Source organism: Pteropus alecto, unplaced genomic scaffold (genome assembly GCF_000325575.1).
Source record: "Pteropus alecto unplaced genomic scaffold, ASM32557v1 scaffold52, whole genome shotgun sequence".
NCBI lineage: Eukaryota > Metazoa > Chordata > Mammalia > Chiroptera > Pteropodidae > Pteropus > Pteropus alecto.
Window position 1 is genome coordinate 3,820,430 of NW_006433941.1, and position 24,273 is coordinate 3,844,702.

A 24,273-nucleotide genomic window follows, 5' to 3' on the forward strand; every position below is an offset into this window, starting at 1 on the left:
GGGCTTCATGCAATCACATCTCTATACAGTCTCTCTCTGAATCAGAAGTTATTGAACTTGCTTGACCATTCAGAAGACACATATATATGAAAAAATATTCATCACCTTTTTGTTTAATGGGGGAATACTCAATCCAGGTTGGACTTGAGGTTTATCTTGCGACCCTTTATTTTTGTTAAATTTCCTCTGAATCACTAAAAGTTGTTATGAAATATATGTGGAAAATATTAACGGTTGAAATACAGATCCTTTGTTTAAACAGCAGAAGAGTGCTTGGTCAAATGTCAAGAGTTAAACACAAATCCTTTTTCATGAGTGCATTTTTTTATGACTAATTTCAGCTTCCAAACAGTTGGTTTACGCAGGAAGATTTTGGAAATCAATGTAGATTTATTCAGATGATAACTAGAAATTTTTCAGGGTGATTGGATTGACAATATTGAGTAAAAGATACTAGCTTTTATAAGAAGAAAATGCTTCGTTTTGATAAGTGTGTTTAATATTAAGAGCTATTACTAATTTTCCTAATTTACTAGTTTAATAGGACTACATTCCTATTATGTTTATCTTATTTTTTAAGACAACTGTTGTTTGGGTAAAGAATTGTAACACTTTGGTTGATGAATAGTCTCTTTTTGGGTTAGATATACATTTACAGAGTATGCAGAATGTACAATTATTAAAATAATTTAGACCAAAAAAGGATGCTACCTATTTAATTTTATTAGTTTATCCAAATAATTGATTTTATTTCTTGTTTTGCCAGAGAAGTCAGAGGTACACAGTTGGGAAAAATATTAAGACTGAAGGAAGTGTACACAGTTCATTTAGTAAATAACTGAGTGCTTCTGTGTACTCATATTCTCTGGGCCGTTTGGAAGATACAGATCCTGTCATTAAGAAATTTACAGTATAGTAGTGTCTTTCCTTGGATAAAAGAAGTCACTGATGACCTTGGAGCAGAGGAAGTGCTAAGCAACCTCTGTGAGGGATTGGCCAGGAAAATTTCTACATTGTACAGTAGCTTCTGTCAGTGGGGGTAATAGGGTTTCTAGTAATAATAGACTCCCTGAGCTGGGTTTTTTTTGTTTTTTTTTTTTTTGTTTTTTTTTTTTTAAGCATGTCTTATTTTCTGACAGCTCATGAAGAAGTATTAATGCTCCAGAGTATAGGTGTTATATGTTTGCAGTTTCTTTTTTTTTTATGTGAATTGAAGTATATTATGAGTAGTTAAAGATATATAAGAAATTTCTCCCCAAACCATGATTTATATTCATTCTGTTCATTCAGTCTCTTCATATTATTCATTTATTCATTCATTCTAAAATATGAGTGCCTACTATATGCATCTACCACTCTAAGTATTGGGAAGAAAATAAAATTCCTGCTCTCAGGGAGCTTACGTTATCATGGAGGAGACCCATAAATAGATAAACAAATACAGTGTATGTGCATGTGCTTATATATTTTATATATTTATACATAAACATACAAGCAGAGTAAGTAAGTGGAAGAGTGTGAGGAATGCTATTTTAGCATTTGTTGTCAGGAAAGGTCTCACTGAGGAAGTAGTTTTTTGAGTAGAGACCTGAGCAAATGGAGCAATTTCTGGAGGAAGGGCATTCTTTGCGGAAGGGACAAGAATAAAGGCTCTGAAGCTTAAGAGCTTGGCGTAATCAAGGAATCAAGGAACAGCAAGACCAGTGTAGCCGAAGAGGAGTGAGGAAAGGGGTAAGTGGTAGAAGATGAATGAGGTTCGGAGGCTTACCACAAACTATCATAGGGGCTTAGAGTGTTGGGGACACATTACAAGTTGGAGCAGGGGAATAATATGATATGATCTGTTTTAAAGGAATGGCTATAACAGCCGTTTGGAAAATAAGAGTGTAGGGGTTTAAGTGGAGAAACAGGGAAACAGCATTCTTGCCGTGGTCTATGTAAGGGATGATGATGGTGGTTGTGGATTAGATAGTGGAAGAGTGGTCATATTTGGGTTATATTCGAAGGTAGAGGCTACAGGATTGTATCTCTGCCAGCAAGCCTTTCCATCAAGTTTCTTGCATCATTAATTTGACACATGCCTACATAAAGTAATGAATAGTCATTTCTGCAATTCGAGTAAACCGATCCATATATCCTGATGCTTTCTTTAGTTGTTCAAATGTCTCTTTAAGTCATGTATTTTTTTTGTTAAGGGAATGATGTAATATAGAAGCCTACAGATTCATTTCGTTCACTCAGAAGGCATTTGAGTGATTCCTGTGTGCTGGACACTGTGCTAGATGCCGAGGATACAAATAAGAGGGTATAGTCTGAGTTTATTTTAATCTAGCTTACTCCCTTTTATATGACCCCGACTTGGTAAGCCTATCACACTATCCTATAAAATGCCTAGCTATTTGGATTTTCCTGGTTGTTTATTGGGTTATTTAGTTATTCCTTTTTCCTCTATATTTCTTGTAAATAGGAAGTTGTACCTAAGGTCTTGATGATTTGAGTTATACTTTTTGATTAGAATACATCTAGGTGATGTTGTATATGGTGTTTTTAAAAGTATATACACATATATAGCCTGGAAGGATACACAAATGTAACACATTAGGGATGAGAAGAGAGAGATACCTTTTACTTTTCATTATACCCTTTTCATTTGCTTTTTGAATTTTCTTATCCTGTATGTTTTACTTCTTAATCACCCATTCATCTCTTCCCCTGTGGCTTCCTATCTCTTTGCTGTGATCTTTGAATGATGCCCCCTGTCCATCTCTGCAGTTTTACCTTGAACCACTCTTCCTTTCATGGACTAAGAAGCTCTAATTGGACTCTCCTTTCATCTTTTTCTGATACTCTTTCCTTTTTAGGGCCTCTACAGTTGCTGTTTCCCCTGCCATGACAGTCTTGCCGTGGCTTTCATGTAACAACTGGCTCCTTTTCATTGCAAATATTCTCTCTTCAGAGAGGACTTCCCAGCCCACGTGATCTAAAATCATCTGTACTACTAACATACCATTTCTTTTCTTATTCACTGTCTGAAATTACCTTGTTCATTTATTTGCATACTTGTTTTTTAGTCTATCTTTCATGACTAGAACATTACCTTTCTGAGAGTGGGGATTTTGTCTGTTTTATTTGACACTATATTCCCTGATTCTAAAATTATGCCTGGCACATGGTAGTGACTCATTAACATGTTTGTTGATTGAATTAATTAATTAATCTAGAAAAATTTCAGTAGAGATCATCTGGTTGGTAAGATTATCGGTCATATTTTATTTAAGAAGACAATAATTTTTCAAAATGACACAAACACTAAATTCCTCTGAGGATACTCAAGAGCCCCACTTTCTCCTTCCTAGACCCCAAATAATGGAGGTTTCTTTAGCAATGTCAATCTCATGCAAATCTGAGATGATACATCTGTGGATACCACCTCCTTATTCTACAAATGAAGAATTTGAGGATGAGGGAAATTGTAACTTGTTAGGGATCACATGGCAGATTAATGGCAACACCCAGGCCTTTGGTTCAGAATACCATTTTGACAACAGTTGTTTGCAGTTTAGCTCCACTTCTCCCTTCCTCTCCTTCCTTGCTGAGGGCAGCTGCAAAGAATATTCCATCATTTATCAGCCTATAGTTTCAATTTGGATTTTAAAACCCTGATAATAGAGCACAGAGGAAAGGGTTGAGTTTTAAGAAGGGTGTATCTCAGGGCTTCTGAGAGAATGAGAACATTGTTTTCAGGGCAAGCAAGGTAATTTTAGAAGTTACATTCAAATCATCTAGGCGAACATGTAACAAGAAGGAATTATAAAGGGTGTTGTGAGCATGTGGTCCCTATAGTGGCAATTCCTGGTGCCTGGATGGAGTGGTGGAAATGAAGCTGTACTTAACATTGTGAAAACACTTGCATGTCATATTAAGAAGCCTGGATTCGTGTCATATAGTCATCAGGGATATCTAAGCAGAATACTGACTAGAAGCATTTTTCTGGTAGTAGTATAAGAATGAATTGGAGTTAGAGACTGGTATGAATGAAACCAGTCAGGTAATAGGATTAGCTAGTAATATAGATAGAGGAAAAAGAGGATTTGAAGATAGGTAGTGGTAGCAGGAATTAGAAAGAGGGTCAGATTTATGACTTCCAAGGAGGAATTCAAGAGTGGAATTTGGTGACAGATTTCATGTGGAAAGTAAATGAAGATAGTCTGAATTTTTTAAACATGGATTCTCTGGATGAAAAATTGTTGATTTTTAATAGAGGATTAAATTAATTTCTGAGATAGAGGATATAAGAAGATATAGGATAGAGGATAAGATGGGAGACAGAAGAGCTCCATTTGGAACATGCTAAGTTTGAGTTGCCTTTAGGATAACTTATAAGTATGGGTTTGATACCTAAGGGTGAGGTTTTTTTTTTAGTTATTTGCATTTTGAAGGAAGTTAAAGCCACAAGAGGGGATGAGATGCCCCCAAAGAGATTGTGTTGAAGGAGAAAAGAAGGCCGGGAATGGGATCCTGGAGAAGCCCCATGTTAAAGGAGGTGGGAGGAGTCAAAGATGTGAGTGTTAAAACAAACGGAAAGACAAAATCTAGGTATTAAAAAAAAAGAGAGTGTTAGCAAGTAGGAGATTGTCAACAGTGTGACTCTGCCGGTGGGCACGAAGGGAGAGCAGTGCATTAGGTAATTCATTTATGGTCAAGCAGAGTTGACAGGGCCACAACATTACATCCTTTGCCTAAAGTCTCAAATGAGTCTCTAATGTGGCCCTGTCAACTCTGCTTGACCATAAAGTTTAACTAGGCCATTATTCAAACTTTAACTAAAAATAAAAATTATTAAGGAAAAAGGATCTAGGTTTTGTATTTATCATCTATGCTATGTATAGTTCTATCCCAGTGATTGAATTAATCAGGACTTTGCCTAACAAATAATTTACCATCCATTTGAGTCAAGGCAAAATTAGGCTATGAGCCTATTTGTATTAATGAAAGGCTAAGTTGTGTATTTCATTCATGGAAATAGAGACTAGTGTATGTCCTTGGTGATTCCTCAGCTTCTGAGTACAGTTGTAGACAGGCTTATGTTTCTCCTAGGAAGTTGAGGTAGACTATGGCTAGGATGGAGTATGGCTATTTAAAACTCTGCTCTCACCCAGCTAATTTATATAGCATGTAGCAGTGCAATCTATACTCGAAGCCCTTTTGTATCGGAGCTGTTCTGGAAGGTTTGGATACATAACAAGTAGATTGATAATTTCTGATGTATTCCTAGATTCTTACCCAAAATTAAATCCAGGTCATGGTTTTTGTTTTGCTCTTTTAGTTTGCTGCAAATCTAACACTCGATAATAGTTTTCTTTTATCAGGTAAGGACAGTAGAAGAAAAATCCAGAACTCTGAAACAGCTTTTCAAAGGTTTTTCAAAGCATGATGTTTGTTAGTTAAATATTCTGTTATAGAAACAAAATAATCAGTTTCTATTAATTAATGATAATATTTCTTAATGTTTTAGGGAAGATTATACAAAAAAAAATATTCGTATCTAGAAATAGCTTTTAAGTAAGAGCAATTTTCATGTAAAATTATGCATAAAATCTACATTCAACTTTGGCTTTTTTACTAGGATCCATGTTTTCACAAGCTATGAAGAAATGGGTTCAAGGAAATACTGATGAGGTAAATTCTACTTTTAATGTAAAGAGACTCCTTTTTGTTAGTGTCACCTTGTTTAACTAAGGTTTCATGTTTCCTCTTTCTTTAGTTCCCATGTTGAAGCAGCATGGCACATTATTGCTCCCTTATCCTGGGTATAACAAAGGGCGGGCCCTTCTAAGCCTTAGTAGAGAGGCAGTGGAGATATCTTCGGTCCAGAGACTCTGGCCCCTGCAATATATCCATGCAATTTCCATCGACCAGGAAGCATTGGTGTCAGTATAGAAACAAAAGCTCAAAAGTTTCCTTTCTCACTGTCATTTTTACTTTAAGAAATGGAGGCTTGCTCTTTGAATATTAATCAAGTACATTGAGAGATGGAGTGGAAAAATAAAAATGTTTTGTTTGGGTCATCTAACTTGAAAATTGTCATAATATTGGATGCTCAGTAGATGACCATGGAAAACAATGAATGGCATGTTAATATATCATAGCCAGAGGATAGCCCAGGTTCTTTGAAACATGGCATTGTGCTTCTTATCCAAATAAGTAGAAATTATATGCATACACAGTTGTGTTTAGAACACTGAAAACGTATGTCTTGATTCTTCTAACTGTTATCAAAAGTTTGAATTACTTCTTTTAGGCCCAAGAAGAGCTAGCATGGAAGATTGCTAAAATGATAGTCAGTGATGTTATGCAGCAGGCACAATATGATCAACCGTTAGAGAAGTCTACAAAGGTAAGAATGACTTATGTTTTGATCTAGCTTGTTTAAAACAGAAAAGAATTAGATTCATATATATAAAACCAAAAAGATATAAGAGGACTTCTGCTTCTGCCTTTGAAGGATTAACTACTATAGGAATGTCTCTCTTATCATAAACAACTAGAAAACTGACAAACTGAATAAAACAACTATTTCCAGATATTGGGCAACAGGCAGTAGAAGGCTTTAATCTTTTAAAAAAGGGTAACACGGAGGTGATCCATAGCTCACTGCCCAGAAGCAGTTTCCAAAGCACAGGGAGGAGGAAACCTAACAGAGTTCATAGTCTTGCTTAATTGATGAGTAAGAAATCGAAGTTTAGAGAGCCCAAGGTGGCTAGAAGTCATAGAACAGCATGCCAGAAAAAGGAGCTGCATAAACAGAGAGGTTCAGCGATATTTAGAGAGGCCCCTTCAAGTCCATGGCCAAGTAAGTACATGTGTTGGATGAAAATGTCCATGGCCAGGGGAAAAAAATACCAGAAATGAGTAGGCTGAACAATTTTTGGAACATGAGTCTAGGAATAATTCAATTTCCTACTGACCATTGTGGACAGATCCTGTAACACACAAGGCATTGGGTAGTATCCTCGGAAACATACCTTACTATTGGAGCTAAATTAGCCCTAGAGTAAAGCACCTTTACTAAGCTTAAAAGCAGCTTTTAAAAGGACCAAACTGCTCTATAAGTAAAAACTGCATGCTAGAACAAAGGCCAACCCTCTTTAAAGGAACAATAAAATTCATCATCTAGCAGTGTAAAAATAAGTGTCTGACATCCAATCAATAATTATCAAGCATGCAAAGAAGCAGAAAAACTTGACCCATAATCAGAAGAAAACACAATCTATAGAAAACAAACTAAAAAATAACTGAATACAAGAGAACTCAGGATAAGGGGAAACAAGGAAGAAAGAATCAATTGTACAAATAGAAGACAAATAGCAAGATGGTAGATTTAAACCAGCTCATGTTAATAATTACATTAAACATAAGTGGTTTAAATAGTCTAGTTAGAACACAGACACTGTCAGATTGGCTAATAAGGTAGAACCCAATTATATACAGTTGACTTCTGAACAGTGCAGGTTTGAAATACTCTTAATACAGATTTTTTTTACTTGACCGCAGTTCATTCGACCCATGCAGTTCAAACTAGTGTTGTTCAAGAATCAACTGGCAGTTGAGAATCTGTGTATGCAGAGGGCTAACAAGTCATATATGGATTTTCAACTCTGCAAGCAGTCGTCGCCCCTAACCCCAGCATCGTTCAAGGGTCAGCTTGTACTATAAGAAGCCTACTTTAAATATAAAGACATCAGTTAAAAGGATGGAAAAGATATACCATGCAGACACTATCAAAGTAAGCTGGAATGGCTTTATTACTACAAGTCAGAGTAAACTTCAAAACGAGGAATACTACCAGGCACAAAGAAGAACCTTTTGTATAATAAAAGGTCAGTTCATCAAGAACCTCAATGACATTTATAAAACAGTGCATCCAGTAACAGCAGAATACAGATTCTTTTCGGCATGTTCGTGGAATATTTGGCATGTAAATTCTAGGCCATAAAAATTTAAATGAATTTTAAAGGATTTAAATCATGCAGTCTGCTTTCTAACTACAAAGGAATTAAACAAGAAATCAATAACAGAAAGATATGTAGAAAATCCCACAATATTTAGGAATTAAACAACATACTTCTAAGTCAAAGAAGACATACCCATTAGTCGAAGAAGAAATCAAAAGAGAAGTTAGAAAATATTTTGTACTGAATTCAAATGAAAATACAACATAGTATTTGCAGGATACTGCTAAAGCAGTTCTTAGAGGGAAATTTATAGCATTAAATGTTCATATTAGACAAGAAGAAAGCTCTCAGTCTAAAGAAATGAGAAAATTAGTAAATTAAACACAAAGAAAGCAGAAAGGAAATAATAAAGATAAAAGTAACTATCAGATACATAGGAAACAGGTAGATAATAGGGAAAAATCAAAAATTAAATGCTCTTTGAAAAGATCAATTAAATTGATAAATCTCTAGCCAGAATAATTGAGGTGGAAAAAAGAGATTAGACATGAATTACCAATACCAGGATTGAAAGAGAGGATATATAATTATATAACCATAGTAATTAAAATGATAATAAGGGAATATTATGAACAGTTTTATGCTAATAAATTCAACAGCTTGGATGAAATGGAGAAATTCCTTGAAAGACGTAAATTACCAATACTCCCTCAAGAAGAAATAGATAACCTGAATAATGCTAGTCTATTAAAGAAATTGAATTTGTGGGATAAAATCCAGACTATATAAGGAACTTATATAACTCAATAGCTCCCCCACCCCACCCCACCCCCGCACAAAACAATCATTCTAATTAAAAATGGACAAAGGAACTGAATAAACATTATTCCAAAGAAAACATACAATTGGCCAACAGATACCTGAAAAGGTGCTCAATATCACTTCTCAAGGAAGTACAAATTATAACCACAAAGAGATAGCACCTTACATTTGTTCAGATGGCTATTATCAAAAAGACACAAGATAACTAGTCAGTGAGGATGTAGAAAAAAGGAAAGCCTTGTTCACTTTTGGTAGGAATGTAAATTGATACAGTCACTATGGAAATCAGTATAGAGGTTCCTCAAAGAATTAAAAATAGAACTACCATATGATCCAACAATCCCACCTCTGGGTATATCTTCAAAGGAAGTGAAATCACTACCTTGAAGAGATAGCTGCACCCCCATGTTCATTTCAGCATTACTCACAATAGCCAAGACATGGAAATAGCCTAAGTGTTCATTGATAGATGAATGGATCAAGAAAACATGAGACACATACATAATTCAGCCATAAAAAAATGAAATCCTGGCTTATAGTTAGGATAGTGAAGTAGGTAATACTGTGCTTACCTCTTCCCATTACCACATCAAAATTACAACTAAACTACAGAACAACCATCATTGAGAACATCCTGCAGTCTACCTGAACAGAACTCCTGTAACTAAGGATATACAGAAGAAGCCACGTGGAAACTGGTAGAAGGAGTGGAAAAGTGGAACAGGACAGGTCCCACACACATACGGTGGTTAAAAATTGGGAGGGATATCTCAATCCCCTTGAGGAGCAAGGAATTCCAACCCCATACCAGGCTTTCTAGCCCAAGGTTCCAGTGCTGGGAAGAGAAGTCCCCATAACCTCTGGCTGTAAAAAACCAGTAGAGATTGTGCCTGAGTGAGACCGAAGGCTGCTAGAGTCCCAGGTGCTCCTCTTGAAAGGCCCACACATGGACTTAATTTGCTCTGAGCTCCAGTGGTAAAACAGCAGCTAGAAAGATGCCAGAGACATACTGGGAGGCACTGAATTGTTTGGCTCTGGGATGAGATCTGGAGGGACAGCTTTCTTCTAGAGAGAAGTGCTAGCAGAAGCCATTGTTCCTTTGTTGAGCCCTCCTCCACCCAGCCTACACTCACAGGTGGGCTCTATATCCAAGTCTCCATTAACCTGGCTAACACCATTCAGCCACCCTCATGATTCCCTGAGACCCTGCCCCATCCAATTTGTGGGCCCACCCAAGCTATTTCCAGTGGCTTTTCCATACAGATGGCCTGTCTTGGCTCATGCTCTGGACTTCCCTAAAATATCTCAAAGGTTCACAAACCCCAAACAAGCAACATCTGGCCTCGCTGTGCCCCATACCACTTCCTAAGGAGTCCCGAGCCCGACACTAGCGGCAGCCAGTCTCAGTTCCTAGCTGGGCCTCTCCCAGTCATTTCCAAGCCCTGCACAAGTAGCAGCCATCTACAGATCACTTTGTAGTCCCCATCAAATGGCCTGAGCGCAGCATAGGCAATCACTGACCATAGCCTGCACCAGAGCTCCTCCTAAGAGGTCCCAGCTTCAGACCATATCAGAGTACCACTCAACCACCTCCACAGACAGCATACCCAAAGAGCAGATTGGACAGGCACCACAGCCCCACTAAAGCAAATCCTGCTCTTTAGGGTCAGACCCTGTACAACAGCTCCTCCACTGTAGCCATGGCCAATCCTCACAGCCAATCATCTCAACGGCCTCTCCCACCCACTGACCAAGGCTCAACTGCAACAGGAGGGCATACACAGCCCATACAAGGGACACATCTGGAACACCTGGCTCAGGTGACCAGGGAAACTACTCCACTGGGCCCCACAGGACACCTACTACATCAGGCCACTCTACCAAGACCAAGAGACACACATAGTGGCTCTACCATATACATAGATACAAACACAGGGAGGCAGATAAAATGATGAGATAAACATGTCCCAAGTGAAAGAACAATAAAACTGCAGAAAAAAATCTAAACAAATTGAAACTAAACAAGCAGTCTACCAGATGCAGAGTTCAAAACACTGGTTAAAAGGATGTTCATAGATCTCAGTGAGAATTTCAACAAAGTAATAGGAAACATAAAAATGAAGATAAACAATATAAGAAAGAACCAGTCAGAAATGATGACTACAATAACTGAAATGAAGAACACAGTAGAAGGAATCAACAGCAGATTAGGTAAAGCAGAGGATCGAATCAGCTATTTAGTAGAAAAGATAGCAGAAAACACCCATTTCGAACAGCAAAAAGAAAAATGAATCCAAAAAAATGATAGTTTAAGGGGCCTGTGGGACATCAAGTGTACCAACATTTGTATCGTAGGGGTAACAGGAGAAGAGAGTGAGCAAGGAATCGAAAACCTATTTGAAGAAATAGTGATGGAAAACTTTCTTCACCTGGAGAAGAAAATAGACATGCCAGCCCTGGAAGTGCAGAGTCCCAAACAAGAATCCAGAAAGGCCCACACCAAGACACATCATCATTTAAATGCCAAAGGTTAAAGACAAAGAGAGAATCTTAAAAGCACCAAGAGAAAGGCAGTTACCTACAAAGGAGCTCCCATATGACTGTCAGCTGATTTCTCAACAGAAACTTTGGAGGCCAGAAGGGATTGGCATGAAATATTCAATGATAAAAAGCAAGGCCCAAAACCAATATTAATCTACTTAGCAAAGCTGTCTTTTTGATTCAAAGGACAGATAAAGAGCTTCACAGACAAGAAAAAGCTAAAGGAGTTCATCACCACTAAGCCAGTATTACAAGAAATGTTAAAGGGACTTTTTTTAAGAAGAAGAAAAAAAATTAAATATAAGTAATAAAATGGTAATAACTACATATCTATCAACAGTTACTTTAAACGTAAGTGGATTAAATTCTTTAATCAAAAGACACGATGGCTGGAGAGATAAGAAAACAAGGCCCCCTACATATACTGCCTACAAAGAGACCCACTTCAGATTAAAAGACACACCCAGACTGAAAGTAAAGTGATGGAAAAAGATATTTTATGAATATGGAAGTGAAAAAAAAGCTAGGGTAGCAATACTTGTACCAGATAAAATAGACTTTAAAACAAAGGCTATAACAAGAGAGAAAGAAGTACCCTGCAATTCTTCTCTGGATATTTATCCAAAGAAACTCAAAACACTTAATTCAAAAAGGCATGCATTCATAGGTTCATGGAAGCATTATTTTACAGTAGCCAAGTTTTGGTAGCAACCTAAGTATTTATCAGTAGATGAATGAATAAAGAAGTGGTATATACTCAGCTATGAGAAAAAAATGAAATCTTGCCATCTGCAACAACATAGGTGGACCTGGAGGATATTATGTTGTGAAGTAAGTCAGAGAAAGACAAATACTATATGATTTTACTTATATGTGGAATCAAAAAATGAACAGTCAAAACAGAAACAAAATCATAGATACAGAGAACATTTTGATAGTTGCCAGATGAGAGAGGGATGGGATGATGGGTAAAAATAGAGAAAAGAATAAGAAGTACAAATTGGTAATTGCAAAATAGTCATGGGTGTTTAAAGTATAGCACAGAGAAGATTTTCAATAATGTAATAATTGTGTATTTTATCAGATACGTAAAGGATTTATTGTGATCACAGTCTTATAAATGTCTAACCACTTTGTTGTACACCTGAAATTAATATAACATTATATGTCAATGTAATTGAAAATAAAAAATTTAAAAAAAAAGAATAAATGAAATCCTACCACTTACAACAACAGGTTAGACCTTGAGGGCGTTATGCTACGTGAAATAAGAGAAAGAAATGCTGTATGGTTTCATCTACATGTGTAATCTAAAAAAGTTGAACTCATAGAAACAGTAAAATAGTAGTTACCAGAGGCTTGGGGTTAGGGAAAATGAAGTACAGACTTGCAGTTATAAGATAATTTATAAGATAATTCAGTTCTGGGGATCTGATGTACACTACGGTGACTGTAGTTAACAATATTGTCTTAAGTACTCAAAAGTTACTAATAGAGTAGATCTTAAATATTTTCACTATTTAAAAAGTAATTATGTGAGGTGATAGGTGTATTAACTAACCTTATGTGGTAATCATTTTGCAATATATATATGTATCAAGTCATCATGTTACACACCTTAAACTTACATAATGTTAATTATATCAATAAAGTTGTGGGGTGTAGTAAAAAAGAATTGAATTTGTAGTTAAAAACCTTCCCACAAAGAAAACTCTAGGCCCAGATAGAATTTAAAGAAGAAATAATATCAGTTCTAGACAAAGTTCCTCATAATTAAAGAGGAGGTAAAATTTTCCAAAACTTTCTATGAGGCTAGCATTAACTTTACACCAAACACCAGACAAAGACATTACAAGAAAACTACAGACTAGTATCCGTCATGAACATAACATGAAAAATCCTTAAGAAAATGTAAAGAAACGGATAGGAATATATAAAAAGGATAATACATCATGCATAACAAGTAGGAGCTATCCCAGGAAAGCAAGGTTGTTTTGGTATTTGAAAATTAATTACTATAATTCATCAAAACAAAAACATAGATTATCTCAATGGATGCAGAAAAAGAATTTGACCAAATTCAACAACCATTGATGACAAAACTTTCAGGAAGCTAGGACCAGAAGGCAACCGCTTAAACCTGATAAAACTGACAGTTAAAATGATATCTAATGGGGAAAGACTGAATACTTCCTTCTAATAAGTAGGAAAAAGGCAAGGATATCTAACCTAAAACAATGGCATGGGAGGTCCTAGCCAGTGCAAAAGGCAAGGGGGAAAAAGGCACATAGATTGTAAAGGAAGAAATAAAACTGATTTTCTTTGCAGAAGACATTATCATTTATGTAGAAGTTTCTAAGGCTGCATCATCCAGTATCATAGTAACTAACTATGTATGAATGATACAGAACATTTTCATATCACAGAAAGTTCTGTTGGACAGTAATGTCTTAAGGAATCTACAAAAAAGCTATTACAACTAATAAGTTTAGCAGTGCTGCAGTATATAAGGTTAAAATACAAAAACTAATTGCAATTCTGTATACTAGCAATTAAAAATTGAAAATTGAAATTTAAAAACAATACAATCTGTAATAGCATTAACAGTACATGAAAGATTTGTACAATATAAACTACAAAACGACTGAGCAGAATTAAAGATTTAAATAAAAACAAATAAATCATGTTTTTGAATCAAAAGTCTGAATATTAGCCATAAGAAAGGATGAAATACTGCCATTGGTGACAACGTAAATCTTGAGATAATCATGCTAAGTGAAATAACTCAGAAAGAAAAAGTTGAAAATCATGTGATTTCACTCATATGTGAAATATAAAACTGAAAGCAACAAACGAATAAGACGAACAAAAATGCATAGACAACAGTTTAGTAGTTACCAAAAGGAAAGGGAGGAGGAAGAAAGGTATGTAAAGGTAAAGGGGTTCAAATATATGGTGACGGAAGGAGATTTGACTTTGGGTGGTGAAAACACAATGCAATATACAGATAATATATTATTGAATTGTAAATAACTTTTTTAACCAATGTCACCACAGTAAATTTAATTTTTTTAAAAAAAGGACTCAATGTTGTTAAAGTGTCATTTCTCTCCAAGATGATGATGATGATGATGATGATGATGATGATGATGATGATGATTGAAGTATAATTGACATATAACACTATTAGTTTCAAGTATACAACATATCCATTTGATGCTTGTATATACTGGGAAATGATCATCATCACCATATAGTTATAAAATTTTTTTCTTGAGATGAGAACTTTTAAGATCTCACTTAGCAACATTTTAAAAGATTTAAAAATATATATAGCTAACTTACAATATTGTATTAATGTCAGCTGTACGCCATAGTTATTCGACATTTATAAACCTGAAGAAGTAATCACCATAAGTCCAGCAACCGTCTGACACCATACAATGCTATTACGGTATTATTCACTATATTCTATATCCGATGACTTATTTGTTTTATCTCCTAGAAATTTGAAACTCTTACTCATCTTCACCTTCCACTCTCTTTTTTAATTTTTCAATTACAGTTCACATTCAATATTATTTTATATTAGTTTCAGGTATACAGCATAGTGTTTAGACATTTATAGAAATTACAAAGTGATCCTCCTGACTAGTTTAGTACCCAACTGGTACTTTAAATAGTTATTACCATATTATTGACTATATTCCCTATGCTTTATGTCCCCATGACTATTTTGTAACTGCCAATTTTTACTTCCTAATCCTTCACCTGTTACACCTTTCCCCCCAATATCCTCCCATCTGGCAGCTATCAGCTTGTTCCCTAAATCTATGAATCCGTTTCTCTTTTGTTTGCTTGTTTATTTTGTTCTTTATATTTCACATGTAAGTGAGATTATCATATGGTATTTGTCTTTCACTTAGCATAATACCTTCTAGGTTCATCCATGTTGTCACAAATGGTGATATTTCATTCTTTTTTATTTGAGTAATATTCTAGTGTGTATATATATATACCACAGTTTCTTTATGCAATTGTTTATTGATGGGCACTTACATTGCTTTCAAACCTTGGCTGTTATAAATAATGCTGCAGTGAACATAGGGGTGCATATATCTTTCGAATTAGTGTTTTGGGGTTTTTTTCTGATAAATACTCAGAAGTGAAATTGCTGGGTTATATGGTGGTTTTATTTAAAAAGTTTTTTTAGGAACCTCCATAATGTTTTCCGTAGTGGCTGCACCAATTTGCAATCCCACCAACAGTGCATAGGGTTTTCTTGTCTCCACATCCTTGCCAACACTTATTTATTTATTGCTTGTTGATGGTCACTCTGACAAGTGTGAAGTGATATCTCATTGTGGTTTTAATTTGCATTTCTCTGATGATTTAGTGACATTGAGCATCTTTTCACATGTCTTTTGGTCATCTGTATGGCCTTTTTTGAGAAATGTCTATTTAAGTCCTCTGCCCATTTTTTAATTGGATTGTTAGTTTTTTTGGTGATAAGTTGTATGAGTTCTTTATACATTTTAGATATTAACCACTTATTGGATATATCATTAGCGAATATCTTCTCACATTCACTAGGTTGTCTTTTCATTTTGTTAATGATTTCCTTTGCTTTGCAAAAACTTTTTAGTTTGATGTAGTCCCATTTGTTTATTTTATCTTTTGTTTCCATTGCTTGACACAGTATATCAGAAAACATATTACTAGGAACAATGTCAGTGAAAACACTGCCTGTGTTTTCTTCTAGGAGTTTTATGATTTTAGATCTTACATTTAAGTCTTTAACCCATTTTGAGTTTATTCTTGTATATGGTGTAAGAAGGTTGGTCCTTTTATGTGTGTGTTTTTTTGCATATGTGTACCCAGTTTTCTCACTGCCATTTATTGAGGAGACTGTCTTTACCCCATTGTGTATTCTTTCCTCCTTTGTCATAGATTAATTGACCATATAGGTGTCGGTTTATTTCTAGACTCCTTATTCTGTTCCATTGATCTATGTGTGTTTTTATTCTAGTACCATGCTGTTTTGCTTACTCTGGCCTTGTATAGTTTGATATCCGGTATTGTGATGCCTCCACTTTGTTCTTCATTCTCAAGATTGCTTTAGCTATTTGGGGTCTCTTGTGGCTTCAGTAAATTTTAGGATTATTTGTTCAAGTTCTGTGAAAAATGCCATTGGTATTTTGATAGGGATTCCATTGAATCTGTAGATTGCTTTGGATTGTATGGACATTTTAACAATGTTAATGTTAATGTTAATGCTTCCTATTCATGAACATGGTATATCCTTCCGTTTATTTGCATCTTTTTCAGTTTCTTTCTTCATTATCTTATTATATTTTTGAGCACAAGTCTTTACCTCTTTTTGTTAAGTTTATTCCTAAGTATTTTATTTTTTCAATATAATTGTAAATGGGATTTCTTAATTTTCTGATAATTTGTTATTGGTGTATAGAAATGCAATCAATTTCTGAATATTAATTTTGTATCCTGCTACTTTACTAAATTCATTTATCAGTTCTAATAGTTTTTTTGGGGGGGGAGTGGACTCTAGGGTTTTCTATAGATAGTATCATGTCATCTGCAAATAATGACAGTTTTACTTCCTCATTTCCAATTTGGTTGCCTTTTTTTTTTCTCTTGTCTGATTGCTGTGGCTAAGACCTCTAATACTATGCTGAATAAAAGTGGTGAAAGTGGACATCCTTGTCCTGTTCCTGATCTCAAGGAAAATGCTTTTAGCTTTACACTGTCAAGTACAATGTTAGCTGTAGGTTTGCCACATATGGCCTTTATTATGCTAGGATATGTTCCCTCTATTCTCATTTTGCTGAGAGTCTTTATCAAATGGATGCTGGATTTTGTAAAACACTTTCTGCATCCACTGATATGATCATATCATTTGTATTCATTTTGATTATGTGATATATCATGTTAATTGATTTATGGGTTTTGAACCAACCTTGCATCCCAGGAATAAATCCCACTTGACCATGGTGTAAAATCTTTTTAATGTATTGCTAAATTCAGTTTGCTAATATTTTGTTGAGGATTTTTGCATCTCTGTTGATTAGGGATCTCACCCTATAATTTTCTTTTTTTGTCATGTCTTTGCCTGGCTTTGGAATCAGGATAATGGTGCCCATTAAATGAGGTTGGAAGCCATCTATCCTCTTGAATTTTTGAAATAGTTTGAGAAGGCTAGGTGTTTATTCTTTGAATATTAGGTAAAATTCACCTGTAAGGCCATCTGGTCCAGGATTTTTCTTTGTTGGGAGTTTTTCGATTACTGACTCTATTTCGTTAGTAATAATTGGTCTGTTCAGATTATCTGTTCTTGATTTAGTCTTGGAAGAACGTGTGTTTCGAGGAAATTTATCCATTTCTTCTAGATTGTCTAATTTTTTCATAGTATTTTCTTATATCCCTTTCCTTTGTATTTTTGTGCTGTCAGTTGTCACTTCTCTTTCATTTCTGATTTTATTTATTTGGGTCCTCTTTTTTTCTTGGTGAGTGATTAAAAGTTTATCAGTTTTGTTTATCTTTCAGACAACCAGCACTTGGTTTCATTGATCTCTTGTATTGTTGTTTTTTTTTTTTAATTCTACTTCATTTATTTTCACTCTGATCTATATTATTTTTTCTTTCTACTAACTTTGGGCTTTTTTTTCTTTTTCTAGTTCCTTTCGGTGTAAGGTTAGATTGTTTATGTGAGATTTTTCTTGTTTCTTGAGGTAGGCCTGTATTGCTGTTAGTTTCCTTCGTAGGACTGTTTTGCTGTGTTCCATAAATTTGGGGTGATTGTGTTTTCGTTTTCATTTGTCTCAAGATATCTTTTGATTTATTACTTGATCTAATTGTTAACCCATTTATTGTTCAGTAGCATGTTATTTAGCTTCCACATGTTTTGTGTTTTTCAGTTTTTTTCTTGTAATAGATTTGTAGTTTCATACCATTGTGGTCAGAGAAGATGCTTGGGATGGTTTCAGTTTTCTTAATGTATTGAGACTTGTTTCGTGCCCTAACATGTGATTTATTTTGGGAAATGTTTCATGTGCACTTGAAAAAAATGTATATTCTGCTCTGAAAATATCGAATTCATTTGAAAGAATGTGTCATTTATGGCCACTTCTTGATTTTTTCTTGTTGATTTTCTGTCTGGAAGATCTATCCCATGATGTCAGGGTTAAAGCCCCCTGCCATGACTGTATTGCTGTCAATCTGTCTGGTTAATATTTGCTTTCTGTATTTAGGTGTTCCTATGTTGGGTGCATACATGTTTACAAGGGTTATATCCTCTTGTTGGATTGATTTTTTTATCCTTATGTAATGACCTTTTTGTCTCTTATAGCCTTTATTCCAAAGTCTATTTTGTCTAAGTATTGCTACCCCAGATTTTTTTCATTTTCACTTGCATGAAATATCTTTTTCCATCCCTTTACTTTCAGTCTGTGTGTATCTTTTGATTTGAAGTAGGTGTCTTGTAGACAGCATATGTATGGACCTTGTTTTCTTATCCACTCAGTTACTTATATTTTTTTATTGGAGCATTTAATCATTTACATTTAAAGTGATTACTGATAGGTACATAGTTATTGCCATTTTATTATTCATATTTATGTTCTGTTGTTGTTTTCCCCCTTCTTTTTAAAGAACTCCCTTTAACATTTCTTTATACTGGTTTGGTGGTGATGAATTCCTTTAGCTTTTTCTTGTCTATGAAGCTCTTTATCTCTAATTTAATTTAATTTTTTTCCCTTTAATTTTAAATGATAGTCCTGCTGGGTAGAGTAGTCTTGGTTGTAGGTCTTAGCTTTTCGTCACTTTGAATATTTCCTGTCAATCCCTTCTGGCCTGTAAAGTTTTTGTTGAGAAATCAGTTGACAGTCTTATGGGGGTTTCTGTAGGTAACAAACTGCCTTTCTCTTGATGCTTTTAGGATTCTCTATTTGTCCTTAATCTTTGGCATTTTAATTATAATGTTTCTTCTTGTGGGCTTCTTTTGGTTCATCTTGTTTAGGACTTTCTGCACTTCCTGGGCTGATATGTCTATTTCCTTCTCCATGTTAGGAAAGTTTTCAGTCATTTTTTCAAATGGGTTTTCAATTCCTTGCTCTCTCACTTCTTCTTCTGGTACCCCTGTAATGCAAATGTTGGTTCGTTTGATGTTGGCCCAGAAGTCCCTTAAACTAGCTTCATTTGGGGGGGATTCTTTTTTCTTTTCATTGCTCTGATTGGGTGTTTTCTGCTACCTTCTCTGCCAAATTTTTGATTCGATCCTCTGCTTCCTCTAAACTGCTGTTGATTCCATCTGATTTAGTCTTCATTTCAGTTATTGTATTACTCATTTTTTTTAATGTTTTCTATTTTCTTTTTAATGTTTCCTATCTTTTTGTTGAAGTTCTCACTTAGGTAATCTGTTTTTCCCCAACATTTATTGAGCATCCTTATAATCCGTGTTTTGAATTCTGCATCTGGTAGATTACTTCCCTCCATTTCATTTAGTTCTTTTTCCGGAGTTTTGTTCTGTTCTTTCATTTGAGGCATGTTGCTTTGTCTCCTCCTTTTGGTTACCTCCCTGTTTTTGTTTCTATATATTAAGTAGAGTTGCTATGTCTCCTAGTTTTGGCAGAGTGGCTTTATGAAATAGGTATCCTGTTTAATTCCTCTCTTTTCAGTACAGCATTGTTGTCCTTGGTCATACCAAACGTACCTTAGCCAAAAGACCCTTTGGTTTGGTCTGCTCAGAAAAGAAATCTCAGATTTTTCTACTTGGATTGGGTTTTGGACAAGGGCAGTGACATGGTTGATCAGAACTGCAGAACAATAACTGTAGATTTTTAACAGTCTTTTAAGAAATCCTTGTGTTTACATCTACCCCATTCTGTTTACCACAGGTACTGGTGCCACCAGTTTCCAGGCTTTGAGGGACTCTTCATTGTAAATCGGGTTGCCTCTCAGCTTTTTATACTTTACCCTTCAGATTGAGATTTTTAGATCTACTGAGTCATTTACCACTCACCCATTTGCTTCCAGCTTCTGAAATTTTGTTGTTTTTGCCTCTTTTCTTGGTTTTCTCATTCATGTAAATTTGTGTGTTGGTGTGTTTTAAGTGCTGTTTTAAGGAGGAGTGTATCGAATGGGTGTGATCAATACACCATCTATACCTGGAGGTTATTAGCTATAATTGTTAGGAAATTATAACTTGCCACAAGCTAGTATTCTTTTTCTCTATAGCTTCACCAGCTAGTTCTAGTTTTGTCTACAAGAGCCACACAAATAAACTTTAGAAAATTGAAGACAACCACTTAGTCCCTTCCTAGGCTTTTCTTCAAGCCAAACATTTCTCAGTTTTTTCAACAGTATTACTTTCTCCATCTTGAGTTGATTCACAAAGACTTATTTTTATAGGAGAATTTCTGTTCATATTCTTTGTAAATGCATTAAACTCCTCTATCATTTATATTAATAAAAATTAGGAATCAGTTAAATATGTTCAGATGACATCCCATTTAAGCCTCAGTAGTTTGGAGGTCTTGAATTTAGATTTAGGTCCAGCATCACCCTTTCCTTTTTAACTTTCTAGACAACTTTTTACTCTAAGAACCATCATCACAAGAGCTTAGTTTAATTTTGAACTTTTCACTGAGCTGATTCATACCATAGCACTTTTCACTTTTGTAGACTATCCTCTTTTCTATGTAAGGATGATGATTTTGTCTATATTTATCTTTACTGCTTCAGTCAAACCTAAAATAGCAAAGAACAAGAAAAAAATTGTAGGAAAAAAGTGCAAGGTAGTTATTTTGTGATTTCCCATAAATGATGTCAATGGTCAAATGTTTGACAATATGAAAATGTCTTTTAGAAACCATCTTAGAATGCAGATGTTTGAAATTAAGCTTTTTGTTTGAGTTGTATGTTCATGTTTTGTTACCACGTGCTTTTCATTTTTAGGATATACAGATATATTTTGCTGTATTTTGTTTTTTAATCTTGCTAGGCCTTCTTTTTGACTGGCCAGGATATCTATTCTCCTGCCCTTTAGGGATTAGCAGTGTACTGGTATGGAAGAAGCACTAGGCTAGCAGAACTATTTTCGTCCATTTTTAGTCAATATGTGTGACCTTTTGCAAGTTATTTTCTTTCTCCAGTCCCTTATTTCTTCATCAATACATCAGAGAAATTGGACAAGAAAATCTTATAAGATCCCCTTCTAGTACTCATTCCTTTATTTTAGGAATATAAGAAGTGCTACTCCATACAGGAATGGCCAGCCTCTTTTTACCTACGTAGATACCTCTCTGCTTTGACTCTCCTACTCTACATTGCTTATAGAATGTGCTTGGCATTTAACATAAACTACCTCACAGCATTATTGAATTGTTTCTTGTATATATGTCCCACCTCACAAATATCAAAGACTGTGTCTTCTGTGATATGTTTCCTATCCAATACTATGAATATACAGGGTCTTTTTTTCTTTGCAAAGGCATTGGACTTTTCCATATTATGGCTCTGTCTTCATTTAATGAACCCCCTGTGGATGGTTATTTAGGTTGTTTTTGGTTTTTCCCTATTACAATCAATACTTTAATGAGTGTCTGTGTATATGTCTTTGCCTCTCATAAGAGTATGCCTTTGGGTTAATTCCTAGAAGAATTACCCTGTCAAAAGTAGGTATTTTTTTCTAACATCTATTGCCGAAATTGAAAGATAAAAGCCAGTCTGCGTGCCAGTTCTTGTTATGTAACCTTAGAATGAGTTACTTGACCTCTTCAAGCTTCTATTCACATGTATGTAAGTGAAGAGAAGTGTAGTATTTTACCTCACACACTGTAGTCAAATTCTGGCTATCATATCACTGGTGTATAGAAAACATTCACCAAATAATGATTCCCTTTTTCCTTAATCTGTAACAAAATGTATCACTGGTTATAGAAATATACCTTACCTTTTTTTCTTTTTCTTTTTTTTCAGCTATGACTCAATACCTGAGATAAAGGAAATCGGCTTTTGAAAAATAAGAGAACTTTTTTCTTTTGGTTGGATTCTTCAACACAGCCAATGAAAACAAAGCATTGTATTTCTTTTCACTGATATATCTGTTGTTCTGAAGAATGACAGACAATCCTAGACTTCCACCATAAGCAGAGTGACATGTAGGCATTTGCTGCACATGATGTTCGCACAGTGAAAGTCATAAAGAGACAAGTGGTATTGTTTACATTACTAGAAAATTAGTTGTTTTTCAGTGGCAATAACCCATTTATTAGAGAGTTATAGTCCACTGGAATAGGCAGGGACCACATACTGTGGGAGGCAGATAAATAAATGTAGAGCTGATATTTGCTGGACATTCTGTAGCAGTAACCCACCTTTAACAGCATAAAGCAGGTACCAGAAATGCTTTGTTTTGGCCTCTTAAAACTAACAGGGGAGTCAGCCCCTCCAAAAGCTAGGCAGCTCAGAGTGGCAGTGTGGTGCTAGCCAGTCGTTTTTCTTCAGTGGAACAGGGTGAAGGCTCATTGCATAGTGTTCCTTCACAAGACATTAATTTAAAAGGAAGCTGACAGGTCATGGGTCAAGTCTCAGTGACATTGTCCTTCCTTTTGATGACAGTATACAATTTTCACATTTTAATTGCTCCTGAGATACAGTACACTTAAAGCCAGTCTATCCCCTGCTAACTAAAGAGTGAATATCCTTTCTTTTAAGCATTAGGACTTGCTCCTCTGGAATTCTGTGCTCCAGGTTATTTAACTTTCCCTTCAGGATACATGTGGAAAGGAATAAACAACAGTCACTCCAGTGTTGCCCCTGTGGTATCTTGAACAAAATGTTTATTCCTAGATTATATGATTTTTTTAAGAAGGTGGGCAGGCACGGGTTGGGGAGAGGAAAAGCACTCAATTTTGACTGCCTCCTCTTTCTTTACTGTGAGCTGGGAAGTGTGCTGTTGGTGGCCTTTATTCTTTCTGTCTTTAGGACAGTAAGAGACTCCCTCATCTCACTTAAACTCAGTTGGCTTCTGGGTCTGAACTGCACTGCTTCAGCAAGGCTACCCTATTGGTGAACACACTCCACTGGCCAGGCGGTGCCAATGCTTTGACTGTTTTAAGAGAAAGAACATTCTCTTGGGCGTTACTGCTTTTGCTCAGACGTTGCAAAAAAAAGTATATAAATATATAAATATATAATTATTAATCACTTCTGTCCTTGAGAAAGTCTTGAATAAATAGAAAATTTATTCCATTGCAATATTTGATTATATAGAGGCACACTGTTTCATCAACAGAAGAAACAAAAAGGCTGTGTATAAGTTTTTGGTACTATGTACCACCTCTGTTATTCTTCTAAAACTGAAGTATTCATGTACTTAAACCGTATTCTATTTAATTGTGTTTGATTTAAAATATATATATATATATATGAATTATATTTAAAATTGTGTCAACTTTCTGCTTTCAGGGCATTTATGGCTCTTCTATTAAAATGTATTGATTCTTTCAAATAGTTCCATTTGCTTTACAGAAACCCAGAACATGAGCCACTGCTGGACTTAGCCTTGTGTTTGGAGTGTATGACATAGGTCTGAAGTTTTATGAGGTGTATATGCTATGATTAACCTGTTTTGTTCTTTTAACAAAATAATTCCATCCATTTCACTTTGCTTCAATCTTTAAATAACAGAAAAGCAATATAAAGGTCATAGAATAAAATGTGGTTTTGGGTGACTCTTGCTGCCTCTGCATGTTTTAGAATAACAATTTCTGTAAGATTCTAGGCTATTTAAACTAGTGTTTTCACTTAAGATATTATTTAGTCATTTTTAATATACATTTTGTGCTTCTGAGTTAGGGATGTCAATAGTTGTCTGGTTCTTCTAAGAAGAAAAGCAAGTTTGAAACTAGGTTACTTTTTTCTGCCCCACTTGCCA

The 24,273-nt window shown here is 35.2% G+C and overlaps 1 protein-coding gene across 2 annotated transcripts in view; it reads left to right on the plus strand.

Annotated features, from left to right (window-relative positions):
* AKAP10 (A-kinase anchoring protein 10) overlaps positions 1 to 24,070 on the plus strand; it is an 81,816-nt gene extending 57,746 nt beyond the window's left edge. The window contains exons 13-16 of one of the 2 annotated variants that reach the window (XR_003045303.1): positions 5,627 to 5,679; positions 6,302 to 6,397; positions 7,555 to 7,880; positions 22,314 to 24,070. Coding sequence is in view for 1 of the 2 variants with exons in the window: in XM_006908415.3 (XP_006908477.1) it covers positions 5,627 to 5,679; positions 6,302 to 6,397; positions 22,314 to 22,319 (155 nt within the window). In the remaining variant the exon portion in view is untranslated. The remainder of the gene's footprint in view (positions 1 to 5,626; positions 5,680 to 6,301; positions 6,398 to 7,554; positions 7,881 to 22,313) is intronic. The other variant, XM_006908415.3, reaches the window with a different exon arrangement.
* The last annotated feature ends 203 nt before the right edge of the window (positions 24,071 to 24,273 follow it).